General features: G+C 41.8%; 1 protein-coding gene across 3 annotated transcripts in view; it reads right to left on the reverse strand.

Annotated features, from left to right (window-relative positions):
• The window catches only part of LOC132377431 (collagen alpha-5(IV) chain-like), a 212931-nt gene that overhangs the window by 51987 nt on the left and 145030 nt on the right, over window positions 1–15914 (reverse strand). For all 3 annotated transcript variants that reach the window (XM_059943694.1, XM_059943701.1, XM_059943705.1), the window contains one exon: window positions 9476–9610. In XM_059943694.1, the coding sequence (XP_059799677.1) occupies window positions 9476–9610 (135 nt within the window). The remainder of the gene's footprint in view (window positions 1–9475; window positions 9611–15914) is intronic.

The raw sequence follows: 15914 nt of genomic DNA on the forward strand, positions 1-15914 counted from the left end.
AATGAAGAGCATCCTGATGTAAGCATCTTTGCTGTCCAGATGTTCCAGGGTGGAGTGAAGAGCCAATGGGATGGCACCTGCTGTGGACCTGTTCTCCAGTAGGCAAAATGGAGCAGATCTAAGTCGCTCTCAAGCAGGAGTTGATATGTTTCATCACCATCCTCTCTAAACATTTCACTGTGGATGTAAGTGCTACTGGGTGATAGTCATTGAGGCAGGTCACCACGTTCTTCTTGGGCACCGGTATAATTGAAGACTGCTTGAAGCAGGTGGGTGCCTCAGACTGTTGAAATGAAACACTAAAGATCGCAGTGAACACTTCAGCCAGTAGATCAGCACAGGCCTTCAGTTTTTGGCCAGGTACCCTATCTGGGCCGTGTACTTTTCATGGGTTCGGTCTGCTGAAGGCTGCCCACATGTTGACCACAGAGACTGAAATCCTAGGATCATTGGATGCTGTGGGAGCTCATGATGGTTCTGCTGGCCAGAAAGAATGACAGCCTACAAATCAGTGAATTCGAATGAATCAAAGACAATGGAAGCAGACAGACTAATTGTCTTTGTGCTTGCTGCATGCTTGGGGATGGGGGCTGTCATTTTGTGAAGACACCATATTCTCCATTTTGTGAACTTGACATGCTGGGCTAGATCAATGTTTTAGAGAAGACACAATGATGCTTCAGGTAATCTGCCAGACTAGGGGTCATTTCCAAATAAGAAGTTATTTGTGAGATGTTTTTTGGTTGCATATAACATGTAGGTTTGTGAATGCTGGGGTTGGTGCCTGCCTGCAGTGTTCAAGCTCGTTGCTGATTGAGAAGAAAGAGCCATAGGTTACTTGATGGGAAGAGGGCAATAAATGGATACTGACTTGGAGCAGAGCCAATAACAAGGTGTAAAAGGTCAGACACATGACCTGTGGCCAATGACACTGGAATGCGATATTTGAATTGATAAGGAATGGATATAAAAGTGGATGGCTAGTGTGTGCTGTAGTGGTAACTACAGAATATCCATCGCAGATATGAGTGTGAGCAACCCTGCATGTAACACGTGGTGAGTGAATTGGGAACATGAGGAGTGCCTGGCCAGCATAGGTTCCTTTGCCCGGGTAATACCTTTGCTATTCTTTGACTCTTCAGGAAAATCAGGGATACTTAGCAGGTGTGCACACAAGGTATTTAGTGTACGAATTCACGTTTTGTTAGTTTAAGCAATAAAGGTACTTGTCAGTAAACACAGATCTCTCTGTGCCTCACTAATCATCGTTATAGTAAGTATTTTTTTTACAACAGAATTTGTATCCCTGTTGTGGCCTCGAGGTTATATCTTCTGTTGAGTGAGCAAGAGACTCAATCCGGACCATGTGGGTGAGAAACAGAGATCGGGGGGGGGGGGGGGGCTGGGTAGCTAGTTAGTACAGACCCAGGATGAAGAATTCAGGGACTTCTGCAAGACTGAAGGACTTGGATTGTTTTGATTGGAGGGGATGACTCCAGGAGTACGTATTGGGGAAATGGCCTCAATACGGGGAGTATGCTGGACACACCAGCAGTGAAGGCGGCGAAGCTTGTTTTAAAATTGCCAAAGGGAAATGGTCAGATAAGAAACTTAAGCCAGTAGCAGTTGCCTGCCTCATTAAGGAGGTGATAGGAAACCTGACGCCGAGCGAGGGAAGTTAGAAGATGAAAACAGAATGCACCGAAAGGAGTTAGAAACCCTCAAGGAAGATGTTAGATTTACAGGGACAAAGAAGTATGGAGTTGGTGCATATGAATCAATTTCAGTTGAACTGCGAGAAACTGGCTAAAGAACAAAGTAAACAGGAAGAAACTAGTTTAACCAAGAGCCAGGCAGAGGAAGGTCTCGGCCCGAAACATCGACAGTGCTTCTTCCTATAGATACTGCATGGCCTGCTGCGTTCCACCAGCAGTTTGTGTGTGTTGCTTAGAGCAATTAAAGAAATAGTGCAGTGATTTAATAGCAGCTGTAAATGTGACACAGAAATCAGTTTCTGAAAAGGGAAGTGATATTAGTGATCATAAGTGTTTAAAGCAGATACAAAAGCTGCAGGACCAACTTGCCCTACAGAGAGGAATAATATGTGCTTTTGGATCTGAACGAGCGGAGGAGAGTGAATATGCAGATTATAGACTGGAACGATTTAGCAGATGATAAGACTAGATATGGTTGTGATTATGACAAAGTGCTTTTTCCTGAGGATCCTCTGCCCGCATACAATGCTAAGGAATTGTCAGTGCCAACAGTGCCACTGGCCCTCCGAATTACTATTAGAGAGGGAGGAGTTGGGACAGGAAATCAAACCCAGAATATTATATATACTACTCCATTTGGAGTACAGCAGCAGTACAGAGATATTGCCAAAGATATCGGAATTTGTGGGTTTGGAGATGACCCTCGGGAACTGTTTAAAGCAACTAATCGTCAGAGAATAATACATGGCCTAGATGGCACCCAGGAAAGGAAACTGATTATAATGTGTTTACATCCAAATATACATTCAGTTTTGCCAGATACACAACAAGGTGGGGGAACAAATGAGGAATTAATGACAGAAATATTGTCTGTTATGGGTATTAACAGAGGGGACCCAGTACAGGTACAAGTGTTACCAGAGGAGAGGTGAACATCCCACTGTGTTTGTGTCCCATTTATGGACTGTGTTCCAACGGGTTTATGGAACAGCATTAGACGGAGACCATTTAGGACTGGAGGCCTTCAATAGATGGAGAAGGACATTAGTGTCTCACTCTACCGACGAATCTAAAAAGGTATTAGAAATGTTTGATCCCACTGAACCTACACATAATGAGGCATGGATACTGAGGAAGAGTGGAGCACAGGAATAGGAGACAAAGGCCAAATAAATGCGCTAACGGGAAAGAGCTGCCTGTTGGAGGTAAGGCAACTGCCTGGAGAAATGAGGGTAGTGGACCCACTCCAAATGTCACCCCACTACACTATCAAGTGACCAGAAAAACCAGAGGATATGAAACAGTGTCGAGAACAGGGAGACTTGGAGGTGGAGTATTTAAATGCTTTAACTGTGGTCAAGAGGGTCACATCAAGAGAGAATGTCCAAACCTGAGAAGTGGGAGAGTACAGCAAGGAGGTTTGACCTTGGAGGGGCCAGACAGAACAAGCCCACAAAACAATGTGGTGGACACATCACCATCTAAGGGATTGTACCTTGAGCTTCAATGATGGTGTCAGCCCTCACCAACATGTGTGTGTGACACAAGGTGGAACAAGACTGCAAGAACTCTAGTGAATGGTAGTGTTGGAGGCCGCCCTGTTACCTTTTTATGGGACGCTGGAGGATCCCGAACCACTGTCAATACCACTAATGTAACTAACGCAAACTGGGAAATACAAGGTAAAATTATCTTAAGTGGATTTACAGGACATTCACAGGTGGGACATGTCAGTGCACCCTTGGAAGTTAGAATTGGAGATTATAGAGCTAGTTGAATGACCCCGGGAGCAGGAACATATACTGGGGAGTGATCACATGGCCAAAGCGGGGCTTTGTTTTGACCCAGTTAACTGTATGATTTGGTGAATGCCAACTGGTATGAATGACATATGCCACAGACAGATTCTAGTCGGTGAATATCAGGATAGAATATGCACAATGGGCGAAATGTGGATAAAACCAGAGGAGATGAGCAACAATCGCATGGTGCAGCAAATCACTGCACAGGACTCAGGGGCATTTGCATGGTACAAGTGTGACTGCGGAAAGATGGCTGGCGGCGTGTGCATACAAGGTCCAGATCCCAGTTCAGGATGACTTGGATAGGCTGGGTGAGTGGGCAGATACTTGGCAGATGATGTTTAATGTGAATAAGTGTGAGGTTTTCCACTTTGGGAGTAAGAACAGGAAGGCAGATTATTATCTGAACAGTGTAGAGTTAGGTAAGGGAGAAATACAAAGAGATCTAGGAGTCCTTGTTCATCAGTCACTGAAGGTGAATGAGCAAGTGCAGCAGGCAGTGAAGAAGGCTAATGGAATGTTGGCCTTTATTACAAAGGGAATTGAGTACAAGAGCAAGGAAATCCTCTTGCATTTGTACAGAGCCCTGGTGAGACCACATCTGGAGTATTGTATACAGTTTTGGTCTCCAGGGTTAAGGAAGGACATCCTGGCTGTAGAGGAAGTGCAGCGTAGATTCATGAGGTTAATTCCTGGGATGTCTGGACTGTCTTACACAGAGAGGTTAGAGAGACTGGGCTTGTACATGCCGGAATTAAGGAGATTGAGAGGGGATCTGATTGAAACATATAAGACTATTAAGGGATTGGACAAGATAGAGGCAGGAAATATGTTCCAGATGCTGGGAGAGTCCAGCACTAGAGGGCATGGTTTGAGAATAAGGGGTAGGTCATTTAGGACAGAGTTAAGGAAAAACTTCTTCTCCCAGAGAGTTGTGGGGGTCTGGAATGCACTGCCTTGGAAGGTAGTGGATGCTTTCAAGAAGGAGCTAGATAGGTATCTTATGGATAGGGGAATCAAGGGATATGGGGACAAGTTAGGAACCGGGTATTGATAGTAGATGATCAGCCATGATCTCAAAATGGTGGTGCAGGCTCGAAGGGCCGAATGGTCTACTTCTGCACCTATTGTCTATTGCCTATTATCAAACCACAGAAGCAATATGGGTTTTCAAAAAAAGGCTGAGGAATATGTGGGTAAGGTAATACAGAGTTTGGTACAACAAAGAGTACTGAGGCCAGTAGCCTCCACTAACAACTCACCCATATGGCCAGTGAGGAAACCAGATGGTAGTTGGAGTTTGACAATAGACTATCAAGAACTGAATAAAGTAACTCCGTTAACAGCCCCAACTGTAGCAACTAACCCGGAGACAGTGGTCAAACAGAATGAAAGAGCACAATGGTTCACAGTTTTGGACATAAGTAATGGATTTTGGTTTATCCCACTAGAAAGAGAGTGCTAATGCAAGTTTGCATTTACCTTTCAGGGACAGCAGTATACACGGACTGCCCTACCACAGGGGTTCCATAATTCCCCATCTATATTTCACCAGCATTTAGGGTTAAAACAGTTCTCAAAGCCTGAATGGTTGGTCCAATATGTAGACGATCTCATCCTGCAGACCAAAACTAAGCAGGAACATTATCAGCTACTGACAGAACTGCCGCAATTATTACATGCATTGGGACTAAAGGTAAACCCTAAAAAAGTACAGGTGATGAAAAAAGAAGTTAGTTATTTGGGAATGACCTTGACACCAGGAAAAGAAGAAATTGATAAACGAAGAGTAAAATCGATTATGAAACTGCATATTTCCCAAAACCTGAAAGGGTTGTGGTCATTTCTGGGGCTCTTAGAATACTGTAGGGATCACACTGATGGATTTTCCACTAAGGCAGCTCCTTTAATGGAGTTACTGAAAAAGAATGTGGCATGGGGATCTCTCTGTGCCTCACTGATCATTGTTATAAGAGGTTTTTTTTTACAGCAGTTCCTCTATGTTTTGATGGTCAAAGCCAGCTTAGAAGGCACTGAGCTCATCTGAAAGTGAAGCCCTGCTGTTTTCTATGTCGTTTGATTTAACTTTATAAGAAGTGATAGTATTCGGGCCCTGCTACAACTATTGAACATCCTTTGTTGATTCAGGTTTAGTCCGGAATTGCCACTTCACCTGTGAGATGGCTTTCCAGAGATCATTCCTATAACTCTCTTGGACATCAGTCTTGAGTGTCTCTGATCTGGCTCTCCGTAAAACGGAGGATCTCATGGTTCATCCAGGGCTTCTGACTAGGGAAGACTCATTCAGAGAACTTAAATCGGCTCCATTGCAAATGTCAGAAATTACCATTTCTAACTCTAACAATCTCTAACAAAACACCTCACAGATTCTGTGTTTACAGAGAGGTAGAAGTAGGAGTAGTGTTTAATAATTATTTCAATCTGTCCTGAATTGAACCTTGACAACTTTCTATGTCAGCGAATTCCAATGACGCTGAAGAGATTTCTTTTCCTGTCAAGCATGAAAGGACAACCCCTTTTCTTGAGCCTCCTTGTTTTACCATGTCAGCTAGAGAAAATGGCAATCTCGCATCTCGCCTGTCAAGATTGGTAGGAATTTTGTAAGTTTCAATGAGATCACTTCTCATTCTTCTGAACTCTAGACGTTCCAGGCCCAATCCACTTAATCTCTCCTTGTACAACAAACCTACCATCATAGGAATCAGTCTGTAAATCTCTACCAAGTATATCATTGGTTATAGAGAGAAACCAGTACATAATATTCTAAATGCAGTTCCACCAGGGATCAATAAAATCACAGAATTAAATGCCTTTAATTCTTTTAATCAAATCCTCTTGGAATAAAGGCTAACATACCATTTGCCTTATTAATTGCTTGCTATCCCTGCAAATTCATTTTCAGTGATTCATAATAAGGATATCCAGGTTCCTATAAAATTTACAACCTTTCAAATTTCTCTGCTTTTCCATTTTTTTTCTGCCAAAGCCAATGATTCCACATTTGCCAATATTATATACTGTACAACATCCTTGCTTATTCATTTTTGTCTATAGTCTGTGAATCCTCTCTGCATTCTTCTCACCACTCACACTGCCATCTATCTTTGTTCCATTACCAAATATGGCAATACATTAGATTCCAGTTAATTAGGACATATTGGGACTAGAATATGTTGGCCCAATTAAGCGGCTACCCCAATTAGCTGAAGTTAAAAAGGTATTAAAAAAAAAGACAAACCACCATTTATGAGTTACAAATTGTATTTTAAATGAACTACAGTACATATTGGAAAACTACCAATAGTACTACAGTACTATAAAACTGAATTGGTTCCTAATAGTTATTGATGGAGGAATTTATCCTGTGTTCGCTGCTGTGTTCTTTTGATTGACTGTAAATGAACAAAATCAGTGCAGACACCTGACACAGATAATGGACTACCTTCATGCATCCTACATCTTGGCAATGGTCTCAATTTCTTTAAAGTCAAAATAAAAAACAAAATTGTTAAAAATCACTGCTTTTTTAATCAGCATCTGTTGGCTGCAATGGATACCACAACATGAGCACATATAACTACAAAGTTTGTGTTTAAAAACAATTCACTTTGAGCACAGTGTAGTGTCTAACAGCTACAAAAGTGCACATGACGGACTAGGTAGCAACTATTTGGAAAGTCTCCTGTCCCAATTAAACAGCATAGTGTCCCAAATAAATGCAGGGAATCCTGACAATTTTCTCAATTAGTTTTTGTTCTTTAAGAGATATCTGAAATAAGTGGCTCCCTGACTAACCGACAGACCGATTAACCAGAATCCACTGTGTAACATTTGGTCTTTTCATTTAAATCTACAATATGGATTGTGAAGAATTGGAGCATCTTCACCAACTCCTATGGCATCCCACAACTTAACTGTCCCCCAACAGGTGAATAACCAAGTTAATTCCTATTCTGTCCATTAACGTTAGAGCACATGAGTTTGCAGATTATATCCTCATTCCATGTCAAGATATAGCCAGCAAACTCATGAGTTTTAATTTTGTTTCATAATCATTTGTGTATTACCTCACTGAAGACCGGTGGTCTAAATAGGCCAATGTGTGTGATTTAAAACATAGAACATTACAGCATTGTATAGGGCCTACCACCGACAATGTTCAGCTGACTTTTTAACCTGCTCTATCTAACCTTTCCCTCCTTTTTAGTCCTCCACTTCCCTATCATCCATGTGCCTACCTAAGACTTTCTTAAATGCCCCTGGCAAAGAGTTCCATGCACCCACCGCTCTCTTTGTAAAGAACTTATCTCTGACATCCCCCTCCCCATAGTGTCCTCCAATCACCTTAAAGTTATGTTCCATTGTATTAGTCATTTCCGTCCTGGGAAAATTTGTTTTGGTCTCTCTGCTAATAACAACTTCAACAATTTTGATAGATTGCTTTTGGGACCTTGCTGTACAGAAATTATCATACATTTCAAAAGCACTTGACTGGGTCATCTTGAGATAATGGTAGGTGGTACATAATCATATTTTTAACACAGGGGAATGATTTCTAAAATTGAGTTTTAATACAAATTAAGACCATAAGATATAGGAGCAGAAGTAGGCCACTCAGCCCATTGAGTCTGCTCTGCCATTCAATCTTCCAGTCATCAATGTTTAAAACATATATGACGTAAGATAGAGAATTGCAACAATTTGTTAAGGCTGGTAAAAGCCTGATTTCTATTGGAAGCTAATTAAATTGTGCAGTGAAGAAGACTACTATCATTCATCCAGACTGCAGGTTCTCTCTGAAATGCAAATGCAGAAAGGTTGCACTGTCTAAAGATCTGAATCAACCAATTGATGTAGCTAACTTCACTAACTAATATGTTTTGGATTTTTTTTTGAAGCAAGGCTGTGTAATTAGCAGACAATGCAAAATGCCCAGTGGATGAGTGGTATTTGTAACTTCCACAATGGGCTTTGAAATCATTATGCATTCTGAAAACTATTGATACTGACCCGCTGATGAAATAACAAGATGTAGTAACTACCCTCCCCTTGTCTTTTCACAGGGGCTGTTGCAAACTTTTTGTCTGATTCTTTCGTTCTTATAGGTATGGTGAAATAACAGGGATTTGGAATAACATCAAAAAATTTGTCAAACTTCTATAGATGTATAGTGGAGAGTGTATTGATAGGCTGAATCATGGCAAGATATGGAAACACCAATGCCTTTGAGTGGAAAATGCTACAAAAGGTAGTGGATTTAGCCCAGTACATCATGGGTAAGACCCTCCCAACCATTGAGCACATCTAAAGGAAACGCTGCCATAGGAAAGCAGTATCCATCATCAGAGATCCTCACCACCCAGGACGTGGTCTTTTCTCATTGCTGCCATCAAATGGAAGGTACAAGAGCCTCAGGACTTGCACAACCAGATTCAAGACTGTTACTACCCCCTCAATCATCAGGCTCTTGAACAAAGGTGATAACTACACTTCACTTGCCCCATCACTGAAATGTTCTTACAACCGATAATCTCACTTTAGGACTCTTTAACTCGTGTTCTTGTTACTCATTACTATTTATTTATAGTTTCATTTGCACAATTTGTTGTCTTCCGCACACTGGTTTATCTTTCATTGATCCTTCTACAGTTACTATTCTATAGATTTGCTGAGTATGCCTGTAGAAAAATGTATCGCAGGGTCGTATGTGCTGGCATATATGTACTCTGACAATAGCAATTACTTTGACCTTTGAATCTTAAATTCTCTCCCAGATTTCCCTAAATTTTAAGAGAATTCCTTGCTTACCAGCTAATGACAGTAGATTACCACTACTAAAAATACAGATTGGTCAACATGACTAAAAACAGTCAACATACAATTCATATTTTTATTTACTGTAACATTTCATAAAGTTAAAAAAAAGCAGCAAGTTACCTGGAGGTCCAGGGTCCCCTTTTCCACCTTTTATTGTTATTTCATCTGAACAGCCTTTCATTCCCTTTTCACCTTTTTGACCACATATTCCAACCACACCTTTTTTACCCTTTGGTCCAGTCCGACCTTTGTTACCTGCATAGAAAGACCAATAAGCAAGTCAACAAGTGGATATCCTGGGGCAAGAACTCACCTCCCAACTCTCCAGAGGCTTTCCAGCTTTCCTTCAATGCACATCAGGACTCTTCACATGCTTGTGTGAATGTGGCCCCAAGTCCTCATTCAGGCAGGAGTTAATTGCAGCTGTGTTCTATAGGTGTATAGTGATAATTGCAGAAGTGTCCATCTCAGATACTTATCTCCCCTTTCTAGATCTCTCGGTCTCCATCTCTGGAGACAGACTATCCACTGACATCTTCTACAAACCCACTGACTCCCATAACTATCTTGACTATGCCTCTTCCCACCCTGCCCAATGCAAAAATGCCATTCCCTATTCCCAGCTCCGCCGGATAAGGATGAGGCTTTCCGTTCCAGGACTTCTCAAATGTTCTCTTTCTTTCAGGATCGTGGTTTCCCTTCTGGCGTCATCAAAGATGCCCTCACCCGCATCTCCTCCACTTCTCGCACCTCAGCCCTCAACCCATCCTCCCATCACCACAACAGGGACAGGGTTCCCCTTGTCCTCACCTACCACCCCACAACCCTCCGGATCCAACATATTATCCTCTGCAACTTCCGCCACCTTCAACAGGACCCCACCACCCAGCACATCTTTCCCTCCCTATCCCTCTCAGCTTTTTGCAGGGATCGATCCCCCTGCGACTATCTGGTCCACATGTCCCTCCCCACAGAACTCCCACCTGGCACTTATCCCTGCAAGCGCAAATGCTACTCCTGTCCCCACACCTCCCCCCTTACCACCATTCTGGGCCCCAGACTGTCCTTCCAGGTGAGGCAACACTTCACCTGCGAGTCTGCTGGAGTCGTCTATTGCATCCGGTGCTCCCGGTGCAGCCTCCTCTACATCGGCGAGACTCAACGCAGATTGGGGAACCGCTTTGTCGAGCACCTCCGCTCCGTCCGTCACAATAGACAGGACCTCCCAGTTGCCACCCACTTCAATTCTGACTCTCATTCCCATCTAGATATGTCCATACATGGCCTCCTCTACTGCCATGATGAGGCCAAACTCAGGTTGGAGGAGCAACACCTCATCTACCGTCTGGGTAGCCTCCAGCCTGGTGGTATGAACATTGAATTCTCCAATTTCTGGTAATTCCCTCCCCCTCCCCCTTCCCCTATCCCAGGTCCCTCTCTGCCTCTCTCCCCTTTCAACTTCCTCCTTCTTTATCTTTACAGTTCTTTCATGCTTATCCCCTCCCTCCTTTATCTTTCCTCTGATTGGTTTTCCACCTGGCACCTCTAGGCCCTACCCCCTCCCCTATCTCTATTACTGGGCTTCAGCACTCTCTTCCCCCCCATTCCTGATGAAGGGTCTCGGCCCAAAACGTTAGCTACTCTTTTCTCACGGATGCTGCCTGGCCTGCTGAGTTCTTCCAGCATTGTGTACGTAATTGCAGCTGTAACCAATCTCATGAAGTACTTCATCACTGTAGATTTGAGTGCTACTAGGTGCCAACCATTGAATCAGCTTACTCTACTCCTCTTGGGAACTGGTGTAACTGAAGGTGAGAACCTCAAACTGCAGCAGGCTGAAGATGTCTTTGAACACTAATACCATTGTGCGAGTGCTTTCATAATGTGGTCTAACATGATTTAAAAGGATTATTCAGGATGAAAAATAAAGGTTGGTCCTGCCAATGATCCCAAATCTATTGAAAGTTTAATATCGATAAACAGAGATACAGTATATGGGAACATGGAATTATTTTGAACAGCAGGTTTTTTCCTTGCAGTATTCTACTTTCGGGTACAAAGATTTCAGAACATTTAGAATTTGAAGTTACCTAGAACTAATGTATCACCCTGCTTCTAAGTGCTTGAGCAAAGCTGTTCAAAGAATGAACTGCAGCTTTGAGCATTTTGAACAAATGAAACTGATAGTTAAGTTTCTATACTTCAGAGACAAGATTACACTGTCAGCCTTTCAACAGAATACTGGTGGTAAGTTCCTAGCTGGAATTTGCATTCAGTGATTTAATATCTCAGCCATGCTACTGTGGTGATTAACTGGGAGCTGATTAGGTGCTTGTCTATACAATGTGAGGGAATTTCGGGGCAGCAATCTATTTGCTCTCACACACAACCTAGTGGATGGCATGAGAATAGGGCTGCTGCCTCCTTCTGTACCATATTATTACATAAGAGGGAGTGAAGATATTGTGTTTCCAGGCACATCTCTCAAAATCTTCAAGTAAGTGTAATGAGCTCTTTGGCCCTGTGCGGGGTATCAGAGAGCGTTGGGCTCCAAGCTTTTTAGAGCACCCAAATAGGTTAATCATTGTGTAATAAGAGTAATTAATGGTTTAGAGTTATTTGTGCTCTTCTCGATTGACTCAATCTTTGCAATGCAGTCTTCTGATGCTTGTTAAGTTTATTTTGATAGGCTTGGGGATTCCATGTTACTTGTATTAGTTAAGCAGTCACCTGATTAGTGCTAGTTGTGGGGTCCGAGTTTAGAGACCTTGTGGCATCACTCGACTCCAGCCACCAATATTCTTTTGGAATTACTATGAATAAAGTCTCGTTGCCATCTCTACATCGGAGTTTCTTTCCTCCACACTTGGGTTCCAATATTGCTAGTGCATATTGTGACATGCACGTGAATCCAATGTATTTCTGTTCATTATAACTGAATCTAACTGGCCAATATTTATCCCTCAATCAACACCATTAGAACAGTACCTAGTCATTAACATGGTGATGGTGGTGACAGCTTGCTGCGTGCGAATTGCCTGCAACATTTCCTACTTCGAAATACTGCAATTATGGTAAGGAGGCATCCCAAAGGGGGCATGAATGAAACTATTTAATGCAAGCCGCCTTTTTCTTGTTTGACAATGATCTTGCTGCTGAAAACCAACAAACATTATATCTATCAGCCTTGTGACCATTTCCCATGTGTAAATTGTGCATGAAACAATTCTGCCTGGAATAGATGACACTGTTGGTTAGTCCCAGGTGAAATTATATTGTTCAAAGTTCAAAGTATATTTATTATCAGTTATCAGTCCATACATAGTGCTAAGGGGAGTCATTGCTCTAAAGAAATGGATCTACACATAACACTTCCTCTCCCTTTAGATTAATGTAACATAAAACTGAATATGTACAAAGCATTCAATTTCCCTTTCCCAAACCATATTTAAATAAACATACTTTCACAATAATGGTCCATAACTAACCTAAATATACTAAATATCCAGCCTCTGTTTCTTCTAGGATAGCGCTTCAAGACCTGTGGAGTGGCATCAGGTATGACAGGTGTCTTGACAAAGACAACGTTCTTGGTTTCTGGTGTCATTTGCTGTCAGTGACATCACCATTGAGAGGTAAGTTCGGTGACTGTAATGTGTCCATCTTGCTGGATGCAATTGACTCGGGCATGTACTTTGGTTGAGCATCCTGTAACTGGTCCACATGACATCTCCATGCCTTGTAAAGCCTCAGCATCACATTTTTGCTCTTGTGTTATAGATTTCTTGAAATGAATGCTAACATGGCATTTGCTTTCCTCACCACCAACTCAACCTGCAGGTTAATCTTCAGGGTGTTCTGCACAAGGACTCCCAAATCCCTCTGCATCTCAGATTCCTGGATTTTCTCCCTGTTTAGAAAATAGTCCGCACATTTCTTTCTACTACCAAAGTGCATGACTATGCATTTTCCAACATTTTACTTAATTTGCCACTTTCTTGTCCATTCTCCTAATCCAAATCCTCTGCATACTACCTGTTTCCTCAACACTACTTGCCCCTCCACCAATCTTTGTATCATCTACAAACTTGTCAACAAAGCCATCTATTCCATCATCTAAATCATTTATATACAACATATAAAGAAGTGGTCCCAACACTGACTCCTGAGGAACACCAGTAGTCACTGGCAGCCAACCAACCAGAAGAGGATCCTTTTATTCCCACTCACTGCCTCCTACCAATCAGCCAATGCTCTAAACATGTTAGTAACTTTCCTGTAATACCATAGGCTCTTAATTTGGTAAGCAGCCTCATGTGTGGCATCTTGTCAAAGGCCACCTGAAAGTACAAATATACAAGATCCACTGCATCCCCTTTATCTATCCTACTTGTAAACTCCTCAAAGAATTCCAACAGATTCGACAGGCAGGATTGTCCCTGAAGGAAACCATGCTGACTTTGTACTAGCTTGTCTTGTGTCACAATCTTGTACTCATCACCTCATCCTTAACAATTAACTCTAACATCTTCCCAACCACTGTCAGGCTAACTGGTTTATAATTTCCTTTGTGCTGCCTTCCTCCCTTCTTAAAGAGTGGAGTAACATTTGCAATTTTCCAGTCCTCTCGCACCATGCCTGAGTCCAATCATTTTTGAAATATTTTTAGTGTCACTACAATCTCTAACGCTACCTTTTTCAGAACCCTAGAGTGTAGTTCCTCTGGTTCGGGTGACTTATGTACCTTTAGGTCTTTCAACTTTTTGAAGACATTCTCTCTTGTAACAGTAACTGCGCCCACTTCTCTTCCTTCACACACAACATCAGGCATACTGCTAGTGTCTTCCACAGTGAAGACTGATGCAAAATACTCATTTAGTTCACCAGCCAACTCCTTGTCCCCATCATTATTTCTACTACCTTATTTTCTAGTGGTCCTATATCCACTGTTATGTACCCGTGACACGTGACAGTGGTGTACATGTCACATGACTGGGGTTGAAGCTATACTGGACTTGAGGTAATGGTCTTGTGATGGTGGAGTGACATGATTTTCCCGCCAGTAGAGGTCATGTGACAGATTTTTTTTACAGGGTATAAAAGGAGGACCCCTCCCTGTGAGGAGGGGCAGTTCGTGGCTGGATTTGCCATGTTGACTTCATGCCACTGCGTGATTTAATGTTACGACGCAGTTTAGTTGGAAGATGAAGTTTTATTTAATGCCTAAAGTTTAATGGGTCATTGCCAGCAGTTTCTTTATAACACTGCTAGTTGAGAATCAGTGGAGAGTGAAGACTGGAGTTCGGGAGTTAAAAGATCGAGGAGAATTGATTTCGACGGTGCAACAGGTTCGACCTTGTTTGATCCTTATTCGGAAGGAATTCGTTGACTGTTCTTGTGTTAATCACTGTGAAATAACAGAAAGGATTGGGAACAGTTCTGTAAAGGAAAGGTCAGTGCCTTTAAGCCATTACATATCATCTTCGTAAAGTTCTTCGTGGGAAAAGTAGTTCGACTGGGAATTGAAACAAAACGACATGAAGGAGAACTTAAATCATCTTAAAAAGTCTCTCCTTAAATGGACTGCTATCATTTTGAACTTATGCAATACTACTTTGAAGAACTGTTTTTGCAACAACGCTTTAAGAACTGTTTAAGCTGCCGCACAGCAGCTGATTTCCGGTTACGTTAGTGATTTGTTTACTTTTGGGGGGGTTTGTTTTCAGTGTTTAATAAACATGTTATTTGTTATAAAAACCCCTGCCTAACTCATATATTTATTGTTGCTTGAATCCGTAACATAAATATGGGGGCTCGTCCGGGATTGGATCGTTTGAGTTTAAATGCTTGTTAAATTTTGAATCAGTGTTTTGGGGAAAGGGAATACTTGATTCTTTTGTTTGATTGGCTTTTGAGTGGTTTTCAGTTAGTGAAGGCGAAAAAAACTGAGGTGTCTGAGATAGCTAGTAGATTGCAACTTAAAGGTATTTTGAAGTCTACATCAAAGGCTGTAATACAGAGAAAAATCACGTCACACTATGTGGATTCGGGTGATTTTGATGAATCGATTTTAGAGTCATTTCCAATAAGTAATCTGGCGATGCAGTTGCAAATCGAACAAATGAAGTTAGAACAAAGTAAAGCAGAATTGGAGCGTTGTAGGTTAGAAGCTGATCAGAAAAAAAGGATTTTGAATATGCAGTGACGGAATTAAGGTCTGGGAATCAGCCTTCTGGTTCTAGAAAACCATTTGTTGCTAGTCAAGAAATTAAATTGGCCCCTCCATTTAGTGAAACAGAAGTGGAAAGATATTTCCAACATTTTGAAATGATTGCTCAGGCCGAAAGATAAATCGTCAGTGTTGTTACAGAGTGTAATTAAAGGCAAAGCACAACAAGTTTATACAGCTTTAACTGCTGCGCAAGCACTTGATTATGATATTGTAAAAATTCATATTTTAAAATCATATGAATTAGTCCCAGAAGCGTATAGAGAAAGATTCAGAAGTTTGAAGAAGTCTGTGGAAAAAACTTATGTGGAATTTGCCTATGATAAAGCT

This window comes from Hypanus sabinus, chromosome 2 (genome assembly GCF_030144855.1).
Source record: "Hypanus sabinus isolate sHypSab1 chromosome 2, sHypSab1.hap1, whole genome shotgun sequence".
NCBI classification, from domain to species: domain Eukaryota; kingdom Metazoa; phylum Chordata; class Chondrichthyes; order Myliobatiformes; family Dasyatidae; genus Hypanus; species Hypanus sabinus.